The sequence below is a fragment of the Ananas comosus genome, linkage group 1 (assembly GCF_001540865.1).
Source record: "Ananas comosus cultivar F153 linkage group 1, ASM154086v1, whole genome shotgun sequence".
In the NCBI taxonomy this organism is placed as follows: Eukaryota; Viridiplantae; Streptophyta; class Magnoliopsida; order Poales; family Bromeliaceae; genus Ananas; species Ananas comosus.
This window is the reverse complement of record NC_033621.1, coordinates 21483234-21506689: the sequence shown is the minus strand read 5'-3', so window position 1 is coordinate 21506689 and position 23456 is coordinate 21483234. Positions and strand designations below refer to the sequence as shown.

At 34.2% G+C, this 23456-nt stretch overlaps 2 protein-coding genes across 2 annotated transcripts; one reads left to right on the top strand and one right to left on the bottom strand.

Annotated features, from left to right (window-relative positions):
* On the bottom strand, positions 469–10583 carry LOC109708413 (serine/threonine protein phosphatase 2A 55 kDa regulatory subunit B beta isoform-like). The gene is made up of 12 exons (XM_020230144.1): positions 10470–10583; positions 9734–9937; positions 9483–9574; positions 8605–8723; positions 8067–8190; positions 5905–6028; positions 4259–4327; positions 3702–3793; positions 3542–3619; positions 1835–1902; positions 880–1066; positions 469–799 (listed from the first exon to the last, which is right to left on the bottom strand). Exons 2-11 carry the CDS (start codon positions 9902–9904, stop codon positions 906–908), a joined length of 1098 nt encoding a protein of 365 aa, XP_020085733.1. The 5' UTR covers positions 9905–9937; positions 10470–10583; the 3' UTR covers positions 469–799; positions 880–905.
* Positions 18293–21269, top strand: LOC109709297 (phosphatidylinositol 4-kinase gamma 4-like). The gene is made up of 2 exons (XM_020231463.1): positions 18293–20235; positions 20716–21269. Exons 1-2 carry the CDS (start codon positions 18904–18906, stop codon positions 21091–21093), a joined length of 1710 nt encoding a protein of 569 aa, XP_020087052.1. The 5' UTR covers positions 18293–18903; the 3' UTR covers positions 21094–21269.

Here is a 23456-nt window from a genome sequence, read left to right as displayed (position 1 = left end):
AATTGAAGCACTAGTGAAAACTTGACCACTAGTGAAAATTTGACTAGCTAAGTAAAACCCAACTAGAAGTTCAGGAACCTTATTTAAAGCGAAACAAACATCATATCTTTGGCATAATAAAGGAATTAAAACTGGAGCTTCTAAATGTAGGCTTATATCAGCTTCTCACTGCAGCAGAAACTTCGAATATTGTATTTAAGAAATGCCAAAATTCTGTATGAGAAACTCCAAATCTGTCCATAAAACTATACCAAACAAGTGCATTAAAATAATATGAACTTATTATACAATAATTTTTGTGTTGGATTTATAAGTTACATTTCAACTGCATCCAGTCTCAAAAAAAAAAAAACAAAAAAGAAAAGCCAGCACTGTGTTGTGAAACTAGTCGTAAACAAAAGAACAAAAGAAATTTACCAAATTAATGTGTAAATTTTGGACACAAAACATATTTTGAAGGCAAAAGAATAATACTAAAGAGAAAAGAATATAAGAGATGAATAATTACAATGCAAGAATAACTTGCGCAAACCTAAAAATTCATGCTATAGGTGCAGAACCAAGCACCTAATAATATCAGAAAAACTACTGGACACACAAACCCCAATCATTTGATAGGGTCTTCAGTGCAACACTTATGCCACAGATTCCACAAAGCCAATAGAACAAAAGAATGAAAGAAATCACAAGAATACCTTTCACTCGACATTGATAATCCAACGAGCCATGTTCCCATTGGCCCAGGAGATGCTAGGTGGTATAAGTGCTGCACTGAAGACATTCCCTCCCTGCATCTTTTCTGCTAGGTTGCATGAAAAAATAATTTGAAATGCTTTCCCAGCAGAAAAAAGAAAAGAAAATGGGGAAAAAAAAACTTTCCTTAATTTTCTCTGTCGAGGCCAACTCTAAGCAGAGAACATGTACAAGCTAGATGCAGCAGCGCAGGCGATTATATTGTCCGTTGGGTGCCATGCTAAATGGAGCAACTTGTTAGAAAAATCATGCGAGTCCTCATATGAATTTTCATATGAGTTCTCACTGGTGTCGGCCCCTGGGCTTTCTAATCCTGAAAAGAAGATTTCGTTGCAGAAGAACATTTTCATTATTTTAATTGACTAAAAAAATGCAATCAACAAGCTGTTATTTAGAAATTTCAATATATATAACCATGCAAAATTATTCGTTTGCCTATATATTCCTGCAAAATCTGGATTCCCTTATATACCCTACAAAAGCTTTATTTCTGCTAGTATACCCTTGAACTAACAAAAATTCCCTTCTTTGAAAAAAAAAAACCCTTTTCTAATAAACCACACAAATTCTATGACTTCCCAATTTAAGATAAAAGTATATTTGCAAAAAGCTAAGCATTCGAGAGATATATATGAAACTCAAATTCCACAAAAATACATATTTAGTTAGATAATATTTAAGGGATGTATATGTAAAACCAAGGATTTAAGTGGCATGACACAGAATCGTGCTGAAAACTTGATGGTACAGCACAGCACAGTACGTGCCATGCTATGCCGATGCGTGCCGAACAAATTATCCGTGTGCGGACACATAATGACATGAAATACTTATTTTCTTTAGCACTAATATATTATAATTGCTTATTACATATCTTTATTAATTTTTGAACTTTATTCAAGTAACTACTTGCTAATTTCAAAAAAAAAAAAAAAAGATTTTGAGCCATGCCATCGACACATAAGTCATGTCCTGTTGATATCTTGTCGGCACTATATGGCACGGTGGATAATACCCGTGCTTACGGCACTTGAATGCTTGTGTAAAACCCTGCGGAAGATTATAACAGCTAGATACTAACCTGGTTGGACAACATGTGTTGAATCGCTCAACCACCTCAAAGGCCCCGGAGGGTTTCCGACTCGACTCCTATATGATGAAAGCCAAAAAATAACAAGTTTATATAACTACCATAATATTTCATATAGTAATTTGTTGGGATAATTGCCTATATACCCCTCAAAACTTCGAAAATATCTCATTACCCCTACTTTCTTTTTTTCTTTCCAATATACCCCTCATATATTCCTCCGTTATTCCAAAATGCCCCTACAGTTATCACCGTTAAGTTAACTTGGGTTAAACGTGAGTTAAATATCTACTAAAATTTTTTTAAAAAAAATCAAAATACTTCTTTGCCCTTAACTTAAGGGCAAATAAGAAATGTTGGTGATGGCAAAAGGGTATATTTGAAAAGAACAAAAATCAAAATACTTTTTATGCCCCTTAAGGTCAAATAAGAAAAGTCCGTGATGATAGAAGAATATATTTGAAAGGGCAAAATAGTAATTTCATATAGATAACCGCTATTGCTAACCGTTCATTAACAGAATTTAACTCTATGAATATATTTGAAATAGGTTGGAACGTAAAAAGGATATTTTCAATATTAGCCTTCTAAGAGGGGTAAATCAAAAAGTCGGAAACTTTTTTGGAGTATATAGGCAATTGCCCCTAATTTTTTAGAGGCTAGGAAAGTGTATACAATTACCATAATATTTCATATAGTAATTTTTAGAAGCTTGAAATAATATAAGGAGCGTTATCATCATTTGCACTGAGTTATACAATGCCTAGTATCTTTTCAATTTTAGCTGGTACGGTATAAAAAATATTGTAAGACAGCAGTAAACCCCTCTAATGTTGTAAATCCTGCTTTTCAATCTGAAATATTGAAACTTAGCTATATTACCCTTAGTACAAGTTCTTGAGTTGCCTCCTTAATGTCACCACTAGGTAATATTTATCACTTTGCTCATAGACCAACAGGCTATATTGCAGTTCTTAAAAATTCAAGGTTAAACTACAATAGCACCCTTCACAACTTTAGCCCGTGTCTCAATTACCCAACGGATAAAGCACTACATCAATTTTAGCCTTGCAGATCATAACTACGTCAAATAGAATAAAAAAATTGAGATGATCATCAAATTCGTGCAAAACTTCAATGTTGTGGTTCAGCATATCACATTAATTCTATATCTGAACATACTAAGTTGAAACTTGTATAATGTTTCTAAGAATTAAATAAAAGAGATCTTTATGAGAGCTACTGGATATAATCACCATTATCCAATAATTTGTTTCCATGAAAGTTTTGCATGTGTTTCAAAGGTCATTCCCATTTTGGACCTATTTGATACAGTGGTAAAGCGCAGCATTGAAATTGCTGCAATTTTTTGCGCTGGAGTAATTAAGACGTGATGAAATGCTTTAGCCAAAAAGTTAAAGGGGGAGTGGGGATGTGAATATATCATTATACTCGTAGGGTGTTTCCTGCATTTTTTAATAAAACCTGAAGTAATAAAATCAAAGTCCAAGTGATGTGCACAACATAGAAGCTGATTTAACAGTATGCAAAAGGTTTCCATCCATGGCAACTATAAACGGATGCAAAATCTTTCATAAGTTAAAACAGATAAATACAAAATTTTAGACTGATTGATGTTTCATATCACTGCCAATTCTCATTGGTAATTGACATTCTTAAAACTATCATCAATCATACCTCATTGGATTTGTACTTGCTTCCAATGTAGTCTCCTCGCAGTTTTCCCCAGCACAGCTAAACACGCGAAATTGATTGCTAATAACACAGAAAATTGTAAACACATCGTTACAAGGGTAAGAGGGATAAATTCATGAGCAGACAAGATAGAAACAAATACCAGTAAGAGCCGGTTGCTATTCTTAGTCCATCTCCACTTATACAACAATTAAATTTGTCGAATATCCACTCACTTGCATACAGATGAGGTAGCTGGGGGAAAACAGAACTATTATAGACAATTTATCTATAAAATAATAATCACAAATTTATTTCTCGAACTTTAAGATCAATGTCCTTAATTGTCCTTGTAATTACAAATTTAAGGATTCAGTCCCTGAAGCTTAGCTATCAAGTCCTACTTATTACCATTGTTTGCCAACTTAAAAAAAATTACCACATCACTATCGTAACAATAGTTCGGCAACATGGTAGCTATTTGAGGTCGGACCCAACAGCAGGTGACATTGATGTGGAATTTTCCTTGCTAACAAACATCCAAGAGTTATTACCCATGGAAACAGACTTCAGGGACTAAATTGTTGAAACATAAACTCTTGAGCACATAGTTGAAATTGGGATCAAACTTTGAGGGATTAAAATTTGTTATTAACCCTAATAAGTTGGCTGTTGTAGGAAATGGAAACGGGCATACAACAGTTTACAAAAGCAACTCACCATAGGTCTTAAATACTCGTGGACAGAGAAAGTAGCAACAGGGCCAGAGTCCATGTTTATGTCCCAGAGCTGGATTTATAAGAGGAAAGTTAAAAAGAAAAGGAAAAAGTGAAAAGGAAACAATTATCTAGGCAAAAACAGAAAGTTACTAATGCCAATGCACATAAGTCAAACTTTCTTCAGCGCATTTCTTACATGACTGAGAACAAAATTTATATATATATATATATATAGAGTAGATCTTGTGTGCTATTAGGAGCACGGATGCCTCCGTGCTCCTAAGCCGTTTTCGATCATGGAGCTTCTGAATCGTCGATCAGTTCCGTTAAATTTGATCTAGCGTATTTGAAGTATTTAGAAAATAAATTTTGCGATTTTTCGATATCACTTAGGCACTTAGCTAGCGATCGAAAGGGTTCAAAATCAACGGCTGAAAATAAAAATCTCAAAAAAAGTGGTGATATAGCACTAAAATTTTCGATCAGAGATATTGATCTTACTGTAAATAGTATAAAAAATTTTCTATCAAAATTTTATCTGATTTGAATACTTCTACACCGTTTAACTTGCAAATAGTATACATCAACCATTAAAAATTATAGATTTTGAACACTTTCGATCGCTAGCTAAATAATATCGAAAAATCGTAAAATTTATTTTCTAGATACTTCAAATAGGCTAGATCAAGTTTAACGGAGACCTCCGGCTACTATGCTATTAATAGTATGAAGCACTTGATGCTACCAAGTTTTCTGCCGTTAGATCTACTCTTTTGATCATTTTCACCCGTTAGATCACACTATTCAACCAACCACCCACTCAACCCTAGGGGACCCACATTATTCTAACCGCACATCTCTTAATCTAATAGCCAAAAACTTGATAGCACCAATGACTTGGTGCTATTAATAGCATAGTAGCCTAGTTCTATATATATATATATATATATATATATATAGAGAGAGAGAGAGAGAGAGAGAGAGAGAGAGTTGAGCTGGAATGCTATCGATAGTAAACGGGCTTTATTGCCACCCATTTGTTTTCGATGATGGAGCCTCCAAATTGACGATTGGCACCGTTGAACATGATCTATACCACTTGAAGCATTTAGAAACCAAATTTTATGTTTTTTCGATATTATTCTCTTATCCATCAAGTGGACACAAAAATCAATGGTTAAAAATGAATATCCTTTAAAAAGTGATGATAGAAGTCTTGTAATCAAGATCAAGAGTATAGATCTTGTTCTAAATAGTTTAAAGAACTTTCTAACCAAAATTCAATTGATTTGGATATCTTGGCGCTGTTAAAAGAGAAAACATATTATATCAATCATTAAAATTACAAATTTTGAAACCCTTTGATCATTAGGCCAATGATGTTGAAAAGAATTGAAATTTGGTTTCTAGATATTTCAAGTGGTATAGATCATATTCAACGGTGTCGATCGTCAATTTGGAGGCTCCATCATCGAAAACAAATGGGTGGCAACGGACCCCGTTTGCTACCGATAGCATTCTAGCTCAACTCCATATATATATATATATATATATATATATATATATATATATATATATATATATATATAGCTATTAAAACTGAAATGAATAAACGATAAATTATTATAAGAATTGAGAATTATTAACCTTAACAGTCATGTAATCACGACTTAAGATATGCCTTCCATTCTTTTCAAACTTAATGTCTGAAATTGAAGAAATAATCCCAGTAAAAGGGGACCATAAAGCTGGCGACTTTTGCCCCACAAACCTGTTGGAACGTAAGATAGATTATTGCAACAATCAGCACGCAAGCAAGCAATATGAAAAAAATATAATACATGTTGATACTCAACATGATGTAAGGCAGCTTATAACACACATATAAATCAATAAATCATCTATGTATGCATATCATATATGCCCTAAAAATGTCAATTTCACCATGCAAGTGCACTTCTTTTGCAAAATAGCTGTACCTTTAAGTTGGGAAGTCAAGCAATTGACAAGAAAAGGTTAGTTTTTTTATTATAAGAATTGCTTAAAGTGAGGTGTTTTCATGTTAGAATCAAGTTTTTAAAGGGTATACATGAAATTTTGCTTTCGTAGCTACACGCGCGCGCGCGCACACACACACACATATACATATATGGACTTTTTTATAAAAATAACCTTTTAAAATTTTATTATTTGCGAAATAACCTTACCAAAATTATATTTAAAAAACTAATCTCTTAAAGACAGTGAATGGTTCACTGCCTTCGTAAAGACGGTGAACGATTCACCGCTTTCCTAATTTCTCAGAAAAGCGGTGAATTATTCACCGCATTTCACTTGTTTATTATTTCTTTCTATAATCCTAACAACCACATAAATATTTCAACAAATCACATATAATCCTAACAACCTGAAAATTCTAATAATCTATCCATACAATCCTAACAATCAAAAAGATCCTAATAATCTATCCATACAATCGTAATAATCAAATATCACATATAATCTTAACAATTTTAAAATCCTAATAATATATTCATATAATCCTAACAATCAAAAAAAATTTATTAATCTATCCAATACAATTCTAACAATCAAACAAAAATTCTAATATTCCACACACAATCCTAACAACCTCACTTTTTTTATTTCCCGTGTAATCTACATATAATTTTAACAACCTCATTTTTTTCTCTTTCCCAAAAAATTATGAAGAAAACGGTGAATGATTCACTGCCTTTAAAAGACTTAGAGACTTTCAGAATGCGGTAAATAATTCACCGCGTTTCGAAAGTTAATTTGCCAAATACAAATTTGATAGGGTTATTTCGCAAATTATAAAATTTTAGATGGTTATTTTGTAAAAAATTCCTACACACACACACACACACACACACACACACACACACACATATATATAGAGTCCGGCTACTATACTATCGATAGTACCAAGCTCTTGGTATTATCGAGTTTTCTGCCATTAGATCTACCCTTTGATCATTTCCACTCGTTAGATTATACTATTCAACCAACCACCCACTCAACCCTAGGGGACCACTATTATTCTAACCGTACATCCTTTAATCCAACAGCCAAAAACTCGATAGCACCAAGCGCTTTGTACCATCGATAGTATAGTAGCATAATTCCATATATATATATACACACACACACACACACACACACACACATATATATATAGTCCGGCTACTATACTATCGATAGTACCAAGCTCTTGGTATTATCGAGTTTTCTGCCATTAGATCTACCCTTTGATCATTTCCACTCGTTAGATTATACTATTCAACCAACCACCCACTCAACCCTAGGGGACCACTATTATTCTAACCGTACATCCTTTAATCCAACAGCCAAAAACTCGATAGCACCAAGCGCTTTGTACCATCGATAGTATAGTAGCATAATTCCATATATATATATATACACACACACACACACACACACACACACACATATATATATATATATGAGTTTTCAGCCCTAGGTTGAAGGGTTGTGTGGTTAGGATGATAATGTCCCCCTAGGGTTTAGTGGTGGATGATGGAATAGCATGATCCAAAGAGTAAAAATAGTCAAAGGGGTAGATCTAATGGTAGAAAAGTTGATAGCACCAAATGCTTGGTACTATTGGAAGCACCCCAACCGGACTCTCTCTCTCTCTCTCTCTCTCTCTCTCTCTCTCTATATATATATATATATATATATATGAAAAAGATTGTGGAGGAATATATGCAAAAATCTCTAAACTGGATTCTTATAGGAATTCAATACAAAATTGAGAGATTGCTTACAGTTGGGAATGCTTATCACATAAAGCTGATTGCCTCATATCAATAAGTCGTATTGAGCCGTTTGAGCTGCTGTATGCCAAAATATTGCAATGAGTAGGATGAAACTCGGCACATGTTATCACCTCTGCATATTGTAGGAAACAATAAGCTGTGTAACTTTGGCTACTGATTCAGAATAAACATAGCTGAAAAAGAAAGAAACAAAGGCCTCGTTTGTAAAACTCTCATTTCGGTTTCTTTCTAAACTAACTCTATTTGACGGAATTCTCTGCCAGCTGTTCTCTATTATTGTTATTGTTGGTTAACTTGCAAACTCATCTTTTAAGAAAAACAAAGAAGTACAAAAACTTTACTACTAGTCTTTGTTATCCATTGCCAGCAAATCCAAGAAGGTACCATTACAAACAATCTGCAGTCAACCTCGCATAGAATTTGAATTAAGAAAAAGGGGAGCGAAAGCGCACACTACTGCCAGGCACTTGTTTGCCCACTGCCACTAGTTTTATCACCCGAGCTGACACAGAAGAGAAACATGTACCAGAAAGATGCTCCATATTGGCAGGCTTTGCATCAACAATATTAAAACCCTGATTGCACATTTCCAAGTTCCAAAGATTTATCCGTAAATCATCAGCTGATATAAAAGTCTCACCATCACTGCAGAATAAAAGATCATTAAGATAATGTGATTACAAATAAACAACTTCTTGAGAATCTAGAGAGAGAGAGAGAGAGAGAGAGACAGCATTTACAAAAAAAATGAGCATGAACTTGCAATACCACAAGCAGGACATATCTATGTTCATCCAAGGAAAGTGATTTTTTCACAATAATCCACAAGAACAATATATTCAAATTAAACAAAGGATTCTTTACGGGTTCAATCTGCAGATAGAAAATGCATCTTCCTTTGACCATGAAGAAAGTGTTAATACAATTGTCATGTGAGAACTTTCCGGCTATGGCTTAAGCTTTTACACTGTTAGACAGAAAATCGTCCTGTGTAAATATATTCTTTTTCTTCTATTTCGGAAATCTTATTAGTCACCACAATATGACAACTTTTTATGAGAAAAATTTAATTAACTTGCCATAGTAGAGTCTCACATAGCCTTTTTTACTACTACATGTGAGACAAACATCAAGAATATTAAAACATAGTACATGATTTTTTTTTCCTCTCTCTCTTTTGAAAGGTAAAGGGCAGTATACAATATGTCCTTAATATTTAGGTACTTGAGTATATAATGTGCAAAACTGTTAGTGCAAACAAATCTGAATGAGAAAAGATCTTCAAGTGACAAAATAAAGGGATCCCGATAAATAAAGAATCTGTTACAAAATAGACCATGAAAGTTAATGCCTAAAGTAATTAGAGATTTATCGAGTAAAATATAGGGTAAAGAGGCACAAAACCTGTTATTTGAAATCGAATGGATGTTATAATCATGTGAGTTAGCATATACTCTTCTGCATTGAGCAATAAGACTTTTTTGTTGGCTTGCTACCTGAATAACAAAAACAAGGTTATATGGCACAGCTTAGAGAACTGAAGAAAAAAGGACTAAAAAAGTAAGAAGTTTCTAAAACAATTAGAACAAAAGAAAATAGCACCAATTCAATGACCATATCACGCCAAAGGAATCGGTTGAGCTGAATACAATTACCGTAGTAAAACGAAGCGATGGAAACCCTTCAGGCGGGAATGAAAGGTCATTACTTATATAATTGTACTGCCTTTCTAAACGCCCTCCATTTGGAAGATATACAGGCGGACTAGCTGTACTAGAGCTAGCAACACTACAATTTCCACTCGAATATAAAGTATCTGAATTCATCTCTGAAATTATTTTCACCTTCTTCTCTTGCACCTGTCAAAATACATTTAATTCGTTAGACTTAACAGGCAGCAATTATACAAAGAAAGCCTTAAATCAATCAGGTACAGATACCAAGTGAAAACACAAATAGTACTATGATTAAGTACTATGAGAAGAATGAGAAGTAGAGCGAGATGTCTCAGTTTTCTTTTTTTTTTCCTTTTTTTTTCTTTTTTTTTTTGGGTGTGAATAAGGTAAACAACTTAATTTTACTAATAGATAACCCAGTTTTGTGGTCTACTTGTTTGACCCGACTGCCTTAGTTAAGCATTAATAGGAGAACATTTCTAGAAAAAAAAAAAAAAAAACAAAGCACTAGTCATTGTTATGCATTAGGACGATCTAATAGTAAACAGCCCAGAAATATACTAACCAACCCCCCTCACGTACATGATGGATTTGAAAAGCACATCGAATTAATAAGTGAGATAAAAGATCAGGATTCACCTAGTGGATTTTTTTAACTTTACTTTTCCTCTATACAGTAAAAAAGAAAAAGGTGCAGAAAAAAGTTACAGGCTACCTTCCAGAACTTTATTGTTTTGTCATTCGTGGAGAGAAGATACAACGCGCTATTGGCTGGTTGACACCATCGTATCTTGTTAATCTTCTCAGATATCTCCAAGCTTCTAAGGGAATCAAACTGATCACATAGAAATGAAGCTAGTCCAATTAAATATGGATTAAAAAAGCATCATTCTAGTTTTACCTAAGCTCTGAAAAAGTAGTACCTCGGATTTATGACTTTGGAACTGAGTTTTGTAACTGTATTTTGCATGCCTACTAGCTGAATAATCGGCCCGCTCAAGATCCCTTCTACTAACATGCTACAGGGCAAAAACGAAAAAAAGAAAAGAGAAGAAGAGAAAAGAAAGAAAATCTGAGCGACTACGAAGGCAGATGCCAATTATAAATATTAACATGTCAAATATGTCTAACATACATTCTTAATATCTGTCCTTTCTGACAAAACTATCTGCCCTCCTCTATATCCAGTGGCAAGATAACTTCCCGAGCTGTCAAACTCTATTGCCGAAATTACATCAACTGCAATAAGCAAAAGTTCATAAGGGAGTCGGCTTAGCTAGAAAGCCCTAAATATAAGCCAAATAAGAAAACAAAATATAATGGATGGTCTGCCACCTGGGCTGCATAAATATTGCACATCATCCCATGGCTCATGCAAAGTAAATGTACACTATCATATATACATATATATAGTATTTTGGAAGCAAGGTTCCAAGTGAACCACAAGATGCCATGTGGCGCAGTTTCATAGAAGGTTCCAATATACCTTGAGAATAGTATTACTTACTGTGTTCCAGTATATATATATATATATATATAGGATTATAAATTTGCTTTTCACTTTTAAATTTCTTCAATTTAAATTAGTTGATCATGCAATTTATATTACTTTTATTTAAATTAATTCCCATGGAGGATTATAAAAATATCTATTTATGAACCACATAAAAAAAATAAATTACGATTCCAATTACAGTGAAAATTAATTTGCTTAATTTCTTTACTTCTTAGTCAAATTAGCTCTGAATTAATTTATAATTATAAATTATTTTCTTACATTCTATTAGCATATCATGATAGTATTGTTTTAATTTGATTCAATAATTTTTCTAATAAAAACTTAATTTGTCTAAATTAATATATATTATATAAAAGATATAACAAAAAGATAAAATTAAAATCCGTGCATCGCATGGGTTGGTAGTAAATAACACGTAAAATAAGAACAGTATGTTCCCAAGAACCTGAGAACATAAGGTAGTATGGATCTACCTTCTTAATAAGTACTTAACAAATGCAACGAAAGACAGACCCTGGTGTACTAGTAATGAATAGTCAAAGTTCAGTAAGTTGTTATTCTTTGGTTGAGCAACACAAAGAAAGTGAAAGGCAGCTAATTCAAAAAAAAAAAAAAGAATAATAAAAGGAACCTCCTAAAAATCAAAGTGTCAATTATCAATAAGAAAGAGCTTCTCATGTTGGACCATTATAAATTTTTGAATGTAATCATCCACATAAGCTCTTTTTTGTTCTTTTTCTTCAAACACTACAACACTTAAATGCATTTCTAACTCTTGGAGTATGTAGCGCAAAACACTGATGATTGGAGAATTAAAAGATATCCTCGTCAAAGCCTTTGCACAAAATAGGATCAACTGATTATTTTTTAACCAATATTTATACCATGAGATTCATTGAAACCATGAACTGGTTTTAATGATTAAATTAGAAAAGCTCATTTCTGCTTCCAACACAAGCCAGAAGCTCTAGACCTATCAATCATCAAGCGCATAACCTTTGCCTCTCTAGAATAGAAGCTGCTCTAAAAACCGCGCTAAACAAGCACTTACTTACACAAGATAAGGCAAATTGACTACCGTAAAAACAAAAGCTGTCACACCTTTATTTCCATAACATGACAAACATATAAAAGTAGTGATACCTCAAAAACCAAATTAAGGAAACAAAAGTGAGATTAAACATATTTATCAGTGACCTTTACTCAACTCTACTCGCACGGAGAGAAACGGAGAGAAAAGAAGAGAAAGGGTAAAGAAGAGAAACAGAGAGAAAGTCAACTTCTTTCCTCTCCAAAAGTGGAAAGAGAAAGAGAGAGAGAAAGATATGCTGGAGAAAGTTACTTTCTTTTTATTCTTTTTATTCTTTTTTCTTCTTCTCTAGCAATCCAAACAAATCAAAATCACGATGAAAAGGTTAAAACAAATATACTCTCGTTAGCTAATTTCAATTTCTAAGACGACACTTGCGCATCATTTTGCATTCTAAGTTCCAAATTTAGTAAGCAACAAATAGTCCTAAACAACTATTCAGTTAACTACATTTCATCACAAGAACACATCAAAGCGCGCAAACAAGAAGCCATAAAAGAAACCCTAATCGATCGAACGAACCAATACCAGATTAGATGAAAACAAAAATTTAAAAAGAAAAAGAAAAGGAGGAGACTAAGTATCGTACAATCCGATGCTTCGTCTCTGCCGGCCCGTTCGGTGAAGACCTCGGAGACTCTCCACTCCAGAGGCGGCGGAGGCGCCGGCGCCGGCGCCGGAGAGGGTGGATTTGAAGGCGATGAGCGCGTCGGCCTCCGAGACCGCCGNTTTTTTTTTTTTTTTGTTTTAATAGAAGAGTTGGGGAAGAGAAGAGGGAGGATTGTTTCTTTCAAATTTCGACCGTATAAATAGATTAATTTAGTTAATTAGTTAATAGTTAATTAATTATAATAATTAAATATTTCAAATTAACTAAATTACACATGAACTTCCCTCCACATTTAAAATTGTTTAGCTTTCACCGAGTAACCTAAAGTTTGATTTAAAACTATTTTAGCTCCACATACATTTCAAATTATTTAATATTATTATCCTCAAAAATAAATTTAAAATTAGGTAAAAACATATGCAATTTACCTGAGCTATGGACCGTTTGGATTTAATTATCCAATCTTTTAAAATTTTAATTTTATTACCTAACTTTTCAATTTGTTTGATTTAAGTCGATCAACGAAATTTTAAACTTCAAAATTTAAATACATCTTTTATTTTTACAGATTTAATTAATATATTTTATATAATTCTCACAACTAGAAGTTCGTTAAAATAAGTAATTTGCTTAAATTTTGCAAGCAAAGTGTCGCTGGCTCACTCAAATCAAATGAATTGAAAAGTTGGATAGTAAAATCAAAATTCTAAAAAGTTAGAACTATACGAAGGAGCTCAACTGGTACTGTTGGAAAGAATAATATAAATAACATATAAACTTAACTCCTTAGTTACTTTTTTAACAACAAAATATATATTTTTAATATTAGAGGTAATCTCACCGTGTATGTATAAAGAGTAAAATTTTCTCAATATATTTCTCAACTACATACAACTAGGAGTTAGCTGAAATGCTCTCAGTAATAAACGAACTTTATTGCCACTCATTTATTTTCCATGATGAAGACTTCAAATCGACGATCAGCACGGTTGAATATGATTTATACCACTTGAAATATCTATAACCCAAATCTCAAATCTTTTTGACACTATTGGCCTAATTATCAAAGGGTTTCAAATTTTATAATTTTAATAATCGGTATGAAACGTTTTTTTTGTTTAACGGCGTAAAATTTTGGTTAAAAAATATTTTAAACTATTTAAAACAAGATGTATACTCTTGATCTTATTTACAAGATTTCTATCTCTATTTTTTAAAGGATATTAACTTTCAGCTATTTATTTTTATATTCACTTATGAATAAAAGAACAATATCGAAAAAATATGAAATTTGATTTGTAGATGCTTAAGTAGTATATATCATGTTCAACGGTGCCGATTGTCGATTTAAAAGCTCCATCATAAAAAACAAATCAATGACAACGAGCTAGTTTGCTACTAACAGCATTCCAGCTCAACTCATGTAACTAAATAAATTATTTATAATTACAACACTTTCTACATCTCCTAATACACTACATTTTAATTAGGGCTTTTTTTGCAAATAGCCCCCTTGCAAATTTTTTTTTTAAAATTGGCCATGTCAAAAATTTATTTGCAAAAATGGCCCTGGCCCCGCCACGCAAGCGCCACGTCAGCGCCACGCGGGCGGGGCTGGACCAGATGGTTAAGTTGAACACGGTGAACCATTCACCGTGTTCAATACAAAGTTTTTGTATTGGACACGGTGAATGATTCACCATGTCCAATACAAAATATATTGGACACGGTGAATCATTCACCATGTCCAATACAAATAATTGGACACGGTGAATGGTTCACCGTGTCTAATACAAATACCTCCAACTTAGTCATAGTTGGGGTATTTGTATTGGACACGGCGAACCATTCACCGTGTCCAATACAAAAATTTTATATTGAACACGGTGAATGGTTCACCGTGTTCAACTTAAACGCCTGGGCCCGTCCTGCCCGCGTGGCGCTGACGTAGCGCTGGCGTGGCAGGGGCAGGGCCATTTTTGCAAATAATTTTTGGATCGGGCTATTTTTGCAAATAAAATTTGTCAGGGGGCTATTTGCAAAAAAAACCCTTTTAATTATATAAAATCAAACAGCTTGTTAAATGAACTAATTCAAACAAACACTGCATTTATATTCATATGCAATTAAAATTGTAATATGTAGTAAAGTTGTTTGGGGTAGATTCTTTACAACGGTGACAATAGCTCGTTAACAACAACAACAACAACAACAACAACAACAAGACGAAGCAGCTTCGTCTTAATTCTATTTGATTAATTTTTTTACACAACTACAATCTTCTTTTTTTTTTACCCAAGTTTTTTAACTTTTTGGGTTAGTTTTATATATACTCTTTCTCCAACATTGAATTACATAAATATCTTTCTAAAAGAGTCAGTGTAAAAAAATACCCTTTTAATTTAGAAAAACTATCGTAAATATCCAAATCAGTAACAATTCATTAAAAAACTAAATAAGGGCAAATATGATATTGACAATTTCAAAAAAGGTATCCTCTATATTTTTTATCTTTTGAAGGGGACATTTGAAATTGTCTGTAACTTGTTGGGTAGAAGCGCTTTGATTTTTTAAAGGAAAAATTTCAAATATTATCCTTGTGGTTTCACACTTTTTCACTTCAGTATTCTGTGGCTTAAAGTGTATTAATTTAGTGCCATGCGGTTTCATTTTTATCTTCTTATTATCGGTTTCACTAATTTTTTTCGTTGAATCAATGACAAAGTTAAAACCAAAGGGTACTAAAGTAAATATTCGATAAACCTAGATGAGGTATTTGAAGCTTTTTGTATATAATTTATCGAAAAATTAAAAAAAAAAACTGACAAAAAGATAAAAATAAAACTAGAGGACACTAACTTGATACACTATAAACCATAGAATACTAAAGTAAGAAAGTTCAAAACTACAGGGGTGGTATTTGAAGTTTACCCTCCTTTCAAACTACACACCTAAACAAGCGTAATGTAAACTACACGTAACTAAATGATTCTATTCCATCACTTGATTTAACCTTGCATTTCCACCATATATAGCAAATGTTTTCTCAGATTTTGTGTTTGAGTTGAGCTCACGTGCTTTTAAAAGCGCAGGAACTCATGTGCTTGTAATTTTTTAACCGTCGAATCACTTCAAAATTCATGTGTAAAAAAGACTTAACAGTCCTCACCATTACTAATACTATACGAATTTTAAGATTATTCGATGGCTAAAAATTCACAAGTACTTCACAGAAACTCAACTCTTATTGCGCTATAAGTTTATAAATGAGATATTTATTTTTGTAACAATAAATGCGAAAATTTACTATAATCAACAATTTTATGAATTCTCTTTATAATATATTTTTTTCTTTCAAGAAAAATAAGAAAAATTGTGTAAGTGTTAATTGAAACATATTGTGATTGATATGTGGCTTCATTTAAAATATATGTAATTTGGCCTTTAAATATTATTATTCATTACTAATAATTGGTAAACCTGGTATGGAAGGTTTACGTTACCATTTAGATAGTAAATTTGGACATTTATACATATATTTAAATAAAATTTGATATTATCCATATACTCTTAACAAGATCAGACCCCAAAATAACTAGTTTAAGTTTAGATTATATAAATTTGGATCACCCATTTAACTTGCTTGTTAAATTGTTCTTATTTGGATTAATCCGTATTACCTGCCTAATTCGCTAACAACCCATTTAATATCAAACCTGAAATTTTGGTATATATATATCTCTCTCTCTCACAAAAAAAAAAGGCATATATAGATGTGAATAGAAATATATAAAAATTTATAAAATTATGTTGTAGTATACACACTCTAATATTTAAATAACCCTTATACTTTTCCTCTAATCTTGTACAATTTATATTCTTGTATGGTATTAAAAGCACAGAAGCATTAGTCTTTGTGACTTTTTAGCCGTCGAATCGCCTCAAAATACGTATATTACTATTAATGGTATGCCTCACTAATTCTCTTTTACTAGCATTTCACGGATCTTAAAGCTATATGACTGTTAAAAAAAATCACAAGTATGTTGAGCTCTTGTACTTTTAAAAGCACGGAAGCTCAACTTCAGATTTGAATTGAGTGAACGTATTACCAATAATCACAGGTATGCGACACATTAATCCAAATCGTTATTCCTATTGTCAATATTCGTCACAACAATACTATCTGTGCACATAAAAATGAACGTAAATTTTACGCATTTCTCGTCCAATGTTTATAAAGTTTACATCCTCGCCATACAAAGACTAATTTTTACTCGTATTATAAATCTTTTTTTTTTCTAGAAAACTAAAAATCTAAGGAGAGATTTTAAGCCCAAAAACTAAAATCCAAGAAGAGTTTTCCAATCCAGTGTTAGGTGAGTGTGGGATTTGCACCATATAAATAGAATATATAAGTGACTTATTTTTATTTGAAATGTCCCTCACCTTTTACACTTTTGATTTGGACCCATTCGTTTCGATTTTTTAGAGTCACCTTACTCTACTTTATTTGAAACTTTAGTTAAGGAAAGGATATAAGATGTATATCTCTTTTGAAATATATAAGTAGCATTTATTCAACCTCCTTAATTTTGGACAAATTTGAAATTAATACTGCTCATACACCTCTTTTAGAGTGTATGATATACACCTCACTCATTAGTTACATTATATGTCAAGTAAATAAATCTCATCCATTAGATAGATGAGGTATATATCATACACCTCAAAATAATTTTTTTTTTCTCGAGACATCACTCAGTGCGTTTTAACGTACTCCATTCCTGAACTTTCAATTTTTAGATTTGAGGTTTTCTAATTAGTTAAATTACAATTTTAAAATTAAATAGCTATATCAACGATTAGTTGTTGATTATTTTCTTTTTAAAATTTATTTAAAATTATGAAATATCGCACATGAATTTAATGAAGTTTTTATTTTATTAATAAAAATTACTCCATTGCAATAATAGAAAGTTGAGGGGGTGTCACTAAGTAAGAAAGAAAACTAAATTTGGGAGGCCATTTCGTAACGTCGGATAGTTGGGGGGTCTCCATACATTTTTCACCTTTCATTTCCCATACTTAACGCCGTTAGGCCATGCCCCTAACGTCCCGTTGCGTTCGGGTCCAATTCCAACCGCTTTTAACGGCTACGGCTACGTTCCCGTTCCCCCTTCTCCGTTCCGTTCTCTCTCTCTCTCTCTCTCTCTCTCTCTCTCTCTCTCTCTCTCTCTCCTCTATTTAAATCCCAACGGTCATGATTCGAAAAACTCGCATTAAAATGCGCGCGAGCCTTCGAGAGCTTAGAGAGAGAGAGAGAGAGAAAGAAATGGGGACGCACCGAGCCGAACCGAAACCCTAAACCGCTGCGATCGATCGCCCCCAATTTGCTATATTTGTCGCACGATTTAAGCTCCTCCTCGTCGCCCTCTCCTCCTCGATTCTTTCCCCTTCCGGTAAGAATCCATTCCCCCACCCTCATCCCCCCATTTTTCATTCCCTCTCTCGATCGACTTCGACGCGGAAATCCCCATTTTGTGCCCTTTTTTATCCCTTTTGAATCGAATTTTTTGGTTAAATCATTGTTAGATCCGTCGACATTGTCGGATTAAACCCTCAGCCTCGAAAAGGTGGCTCCTTTTCGGTCTAGGGTTTGTTCCTGCTGCGTTCGATTCGAAATTTAGGGCTTTTAGGTGCTTTTGGTGCTTGATTTTGATATTTTAATCTGTTGATCGTTTCCAAGTTGAGATTCTTTTTTTGGGGGGGAATTCTAGAAGGGATTGCAGAAATTAGGCTGGGTTAGGGGAATTAGGGCGGAATCGGCGATGGATTTTAGGGTTTGAGATCGTCGTGCCTTCTTTGTGGCTTTCGTTGCGATTAGAGAATCGAAGAATTCTCTTCAATCCTAATCAGAAATTAAAAGTATGTCGTCGGCTGGAGCCACTCTCAACCCTGTTGGGGAAGATCTTTTCCTCTTTCCCTTCAATTCGAACGATGCTCGATCGCCACATCGCTCTCTGGATTCAATCATGATATACCTTTCGATCCCGGGCCTATCGGTGATTCCGATGCGGGTCTCGGAATCCGATTCAATTGCTTCGGTCAAACTTCGGGTTCAGACCTGCAAGGGCTTTGTGGTGAAGAAGCAGAAGCTGGTCTTCGACGGCCGTGAGCTGGCCCGCAATGACTGCTTAATCCGGGACTACGGCGTGTCTGACGGTAATCTCCTCCACCTTGTTATCCGCGTCTCCGATCTCCGAGTAATCACCGTGAAAACCGTCTGTGGGAAGAAGTTCAAGTTCCATGTCGAGCGAGGCCGGACTGTTGCTTACGTGAAGAAAGAAATCACAAAGAAAAGCAAAGAGGTTCTCAATTTTGACGATCAGAAGCTCATTTTCGATGGCGAGGAGCTCGATGATCAGCGGTTGATTCACGATATATGCAAGAACAATGATGCTGTAATACACTTGCTGGTGAGGAGATCAGCGAAGGTCAGGAGCAAGCCTGTGGATAAGGAATTTGAGCTCTCGATTATAGCACCAGATGTACATGTTACTAGGAAACCACCGATTAGAGATGTTTGGATCGAGCCGTTCATTGTTAATCCGAAGGTCGAATTGCCTCCAGTAATTAAAAATCTCATTACCGCCACTCTTGCTGGATTGGAGAATGGGAACCCGCCAATCTTGTCGTCGGAAGGTACAGGAGGGGCGTACTTTATGCAAGATGTATTGGGCCACAAGTACATCGCCGTGTTTAAGCCGATCGACGAGGAACCGATGGCTGAGAACAACCCGCGAGGGCTGCCGCTCTCGGCAAACGGAGAGGGATTGAAGAGAGGGACGCAGGTCGGCGAAGGTGCAATTCGGGAAGTCGCGGCATACGTTCTCGACCATCCAATAGGCGGGAAGAAGTCACTTTCTGGACTTGACTTCGGCTTTTCCGGAGTTCCTCCTACAGCTATGGTGAAATGCTTGCACAGAGCTTTTAATCATCCTCCAGGGTTTGATGCGAATGAAGCAAAGAAGGATTTCAAGATCGGGTCTTTGCAGATGTTTGTGAAGAACAATGGGAGCTGTGAGGATATGGGGCCGAGGGCGTTTCCCGTACAGGAGGTGCACAAGATCTGCGTGTTGGATATACGGTTGGCGAATACAGATAGGCATGCTGGGAATATATTATTTTGCAGCGAGGGAGGAGAGGAAGGAAGGCCGGTGCTTATTCCTATTGATCATGGATATTGCCTGCCTGAGAATGTGAGTTTGCTGTTGTGTTGATTAAAGATTTCTTTTCTTTTTTCTCTTTTTTTCTTATCTCTGCGAAAAGGTGCGTATGAATTATGTTATAATAATTCAAGGCTAAAGCATTTAGTGTTAGTTCCGTGTAACTTTGTTCACCCGTTTTTACATGCTCTGAGATTTTCAGACTTTTCATTAAGATAATTATAGGAATTTATTGCAATTTGAGATTAACCACATTAGTTGAAAGAAGAGAAATTATCATGCCTTGGATTTTGATTGTATGCATTTTGTTGAGATTCCAAAAGCATGGTTCATTGAGAAATGCCACCGGTGTTTAGATCATGATAAACAATTTTGATCTTCGATTAGGAGTTTTACATTTGGGTTCTTATTGAACATAAGAAGTGTTAAAACTTTTGCAATAGATGTAATGTATGTGTGTGTGTGTGTGTGTGTGAATCAAGTATTAATGGGAGATTTCTGTTTCTGATGCAGTTTGAAGATTGCACCTTTGAGTGGCTCTACTGGCCGCAGTCCCGCCAACCCTTCAACTCTGAAACCATCGACTACATAAAATCACTAAACGCCGAGGAGGACATTGAGCTTCTCAGATTTTATGGTTGGGACCTCTCTCATAACTGTGCTCGCACTCTCCGCATAACCACCATGCTTCTTAAGAAGGGCGTCGAGAGAGGACTAACTCCGTATGATATAGGAAGCATTTTGTGCAGAGAGACCATCAAGAAAGAATCCAAAATCGAAGAGATTCTGAAAGAAGCAAACGAAGCTGCTTTTCTGGGATTCAGCGAAGCTTCATTCATGGAAACCATTTCAGAAATCATGGATCGCCATCTTGATGAACTCGCTATATAGAAATAGTAAATAATCTTTAAAAGGACCATATATTTATATATGTTATATAAATATATGTATGTGTATATGGAAATGTATTTATGTGGATTTGTCATGTTGACGACGAATGGCTAAATGTATTAAACTCTAAAGTGACTAATGCCCCCCCCCCTTAAAGCGGCGAGAGGTTCTTGAGACTTCCTAGTTATTATCATCCAAGTTATATATGAAGGTCTATTGTGTGTGTACATTTGAATTTGTGGGTGGTTTATATATCATAAATCAAATCAAACTCTTGTATTATCATTTCACAAGCAGTTCAGGATTACTGGTAAATGCATGCGACTAAAGTTTGCAATTTCGGTTTCTGTGGTTTATAACATTGGTGATAACAACAAAAGTGGAAGCTCAGATGGAGCTTCTACCTTGATGTGAAGCTGTTGAGTCTTTGCTTATTTGAATATTTTCCGTGTTGCTTACTTTGTGTCTATGTGGTTATAAATTTGCAATGGTGAGTTTTTAGTGAAATATTAAGTTCTTTGTTTTCCTCTTTGAATAGCTCTCGGTTTGTGTCTTGTAGACACTATCTCAACTAGAGAACAAAAATTACATGACTGTTGAATGTAGACATACAATCCAAATGTTGTTTCTGTGACTTTACTCCTCTCTTCAGATGCTGTCGGTTATGATACTCACACATTTTGTATTTTCGAACAACTCACAAAACGATGAACTACCCACGTCGATAACATTTCGAAGGGGTCGTCACCGCTCTTTTCGTGACGACCGTTAACGGCCATGGCTAGTCCGGCTTTTAGCAAGTTGTGCGCGATTCGAATCCCATTTTTGAGATTCTCAACTTTGATGTTCTCAATTGGGGGGCAGAAGAAGAACAACGGAGGATTGAAGAGAAAGGTCTTGAGATGGAACTGGAATTAATTAGCCATCTTATCAAACATACAAATGTCATCTTTAATTGCAATTTACAAATTGATAAAAGTGTATAGAAATTGAAAGCCCCTTGAACTGTAGGCTAATCCAAATTTTATGTCACACCTCCTCAACCCGTAAATAATAATTACAGGCTAATTAACCTAAAATATAATGTAAGTTCGGAGGGGCCTATTTCAAAAGTCAACATTATATTGGAACCTGAAAACTACAGCCCAATACTAGGAGAGAGAGAGAGAGAGAGAGAGAGAGTGATAAATTAGTCTTTTCAAGACAAAATATAGTTGGCGGGGGGTCTTTGCATATGTTTTTTGACAAAAACAAATCGGCAGGGGAAAAAAAATTGAGATAAAAGAGAGGCAGAGAAATCGAGAGAAAGAAAAGACGGCCGCACCAACGGGCCTATAGGACCGAGTGTGCAGTATACGATGCAGTTACCGACTATTCCTAACGCAAATGGTAAAAAAATTTGATGGTTGGTATCCGAGATTCAAGTTCAAATTCTAGTTGATTCATATTTTCAGCTAAGTTTATTTCTAAACTAAATAAATGAAATACATTTCTCTAAAAAAAAAAAAAGAAAAAAAAAGTAAGGGGCCGCATATGACAGGCCGCCTAGGACGACTTTTAAAACATTGTCAGGAAAACGTATGAAATTTTAAACTCTATAGGGGCATCAATAAAATTTTAGACTTTGAAAGGAACACTTATGAAATTATCCCCCACGGAACAAATGCCACCACAAACATCGCATGAAGGATAATGGTGGAAACTGGAGCACGCAAAAAATAAAGCAAATAATTTCCCCTCGAATTAATAAGGAACTGTTAACGAATTTGATTGTAATTTGTTAACGAATTTGATTGTAATTTGTAAGCATAACTAATCCTACAAAACTTTTTAATTATAAAAAATAAATATTCAACAATTTTATTTATAAAATTAGACTTGATCGATCACATAACTTATATATTTTTTAAATCCGAACTCCGAAAAATATATAATGCATGATTTACCGCATTTTAAAAACGATAATTCATTTCCCGCATAATCCTAATTTTATAAATAAATTATTTGCCGAACTACTTTTATAGTTATAATATTTTTTTAAGCCTATTAATTTTTTAAAAAAACTCTTCAGTGGCTTCCAACACAGCAACAACAAAATTAATTCGTTTACAAAACTCAAGTTTCTGAAACAATTTTCGAAATTATAATTGTATTTTAATTCTGTTCTCAAACAACAATGATAATTAAAAAGTTAACAAACAAATTGCAAAGTAAATAAGAAAATAGAAGTCCAAATGTAAGCATGCTTAACCTCTAAGAACTTTATAAGAAGATAGATGTAAAAATTAAAGTAAAAAAATAAAAATAAAAAATAAAATAAATCACATCAGGTCAGTTGTTCAGCCCATACCAAACAAGATAAC

Coding starts and splice junctions, on each gene's coding strand:
- LOC109708413 (XM_020230144.1), bottom strand. CDS start 9,904: ATGAATTCAGATACTTTATATTCGAGTGGAAATTGTAGTGTTGCTAGC. Junction 6,029..8,066: donor TGTGATAAGCATTCCCAACT/GTAAGCAATCTC, acceptor ACGTTCCAACAG/GTTTGTGGGGCAAAAGTCGC. Junction 1,067..1,834: donor AACACATGTTGTCCAACCAG/GTTAGTATCTAG, acceptor TCTTCTTTTCAG/GATTAGAAAGCCCAGGGGCC.
- LOC109709297 (XM_020231463.1), top strand. CDS start 18,904: ATGTCGTCGGCTGGAGCCACTCTCAACCCTGTTGGGGAAGATCTTTTC. Junction 20,236..20,715: donor GATATTGCCTGCCTGAGAAT/GTGAGTTTGCTG, acceptor TTTCTGATGCAG/TTTGAAGATTGCACCTTTGA.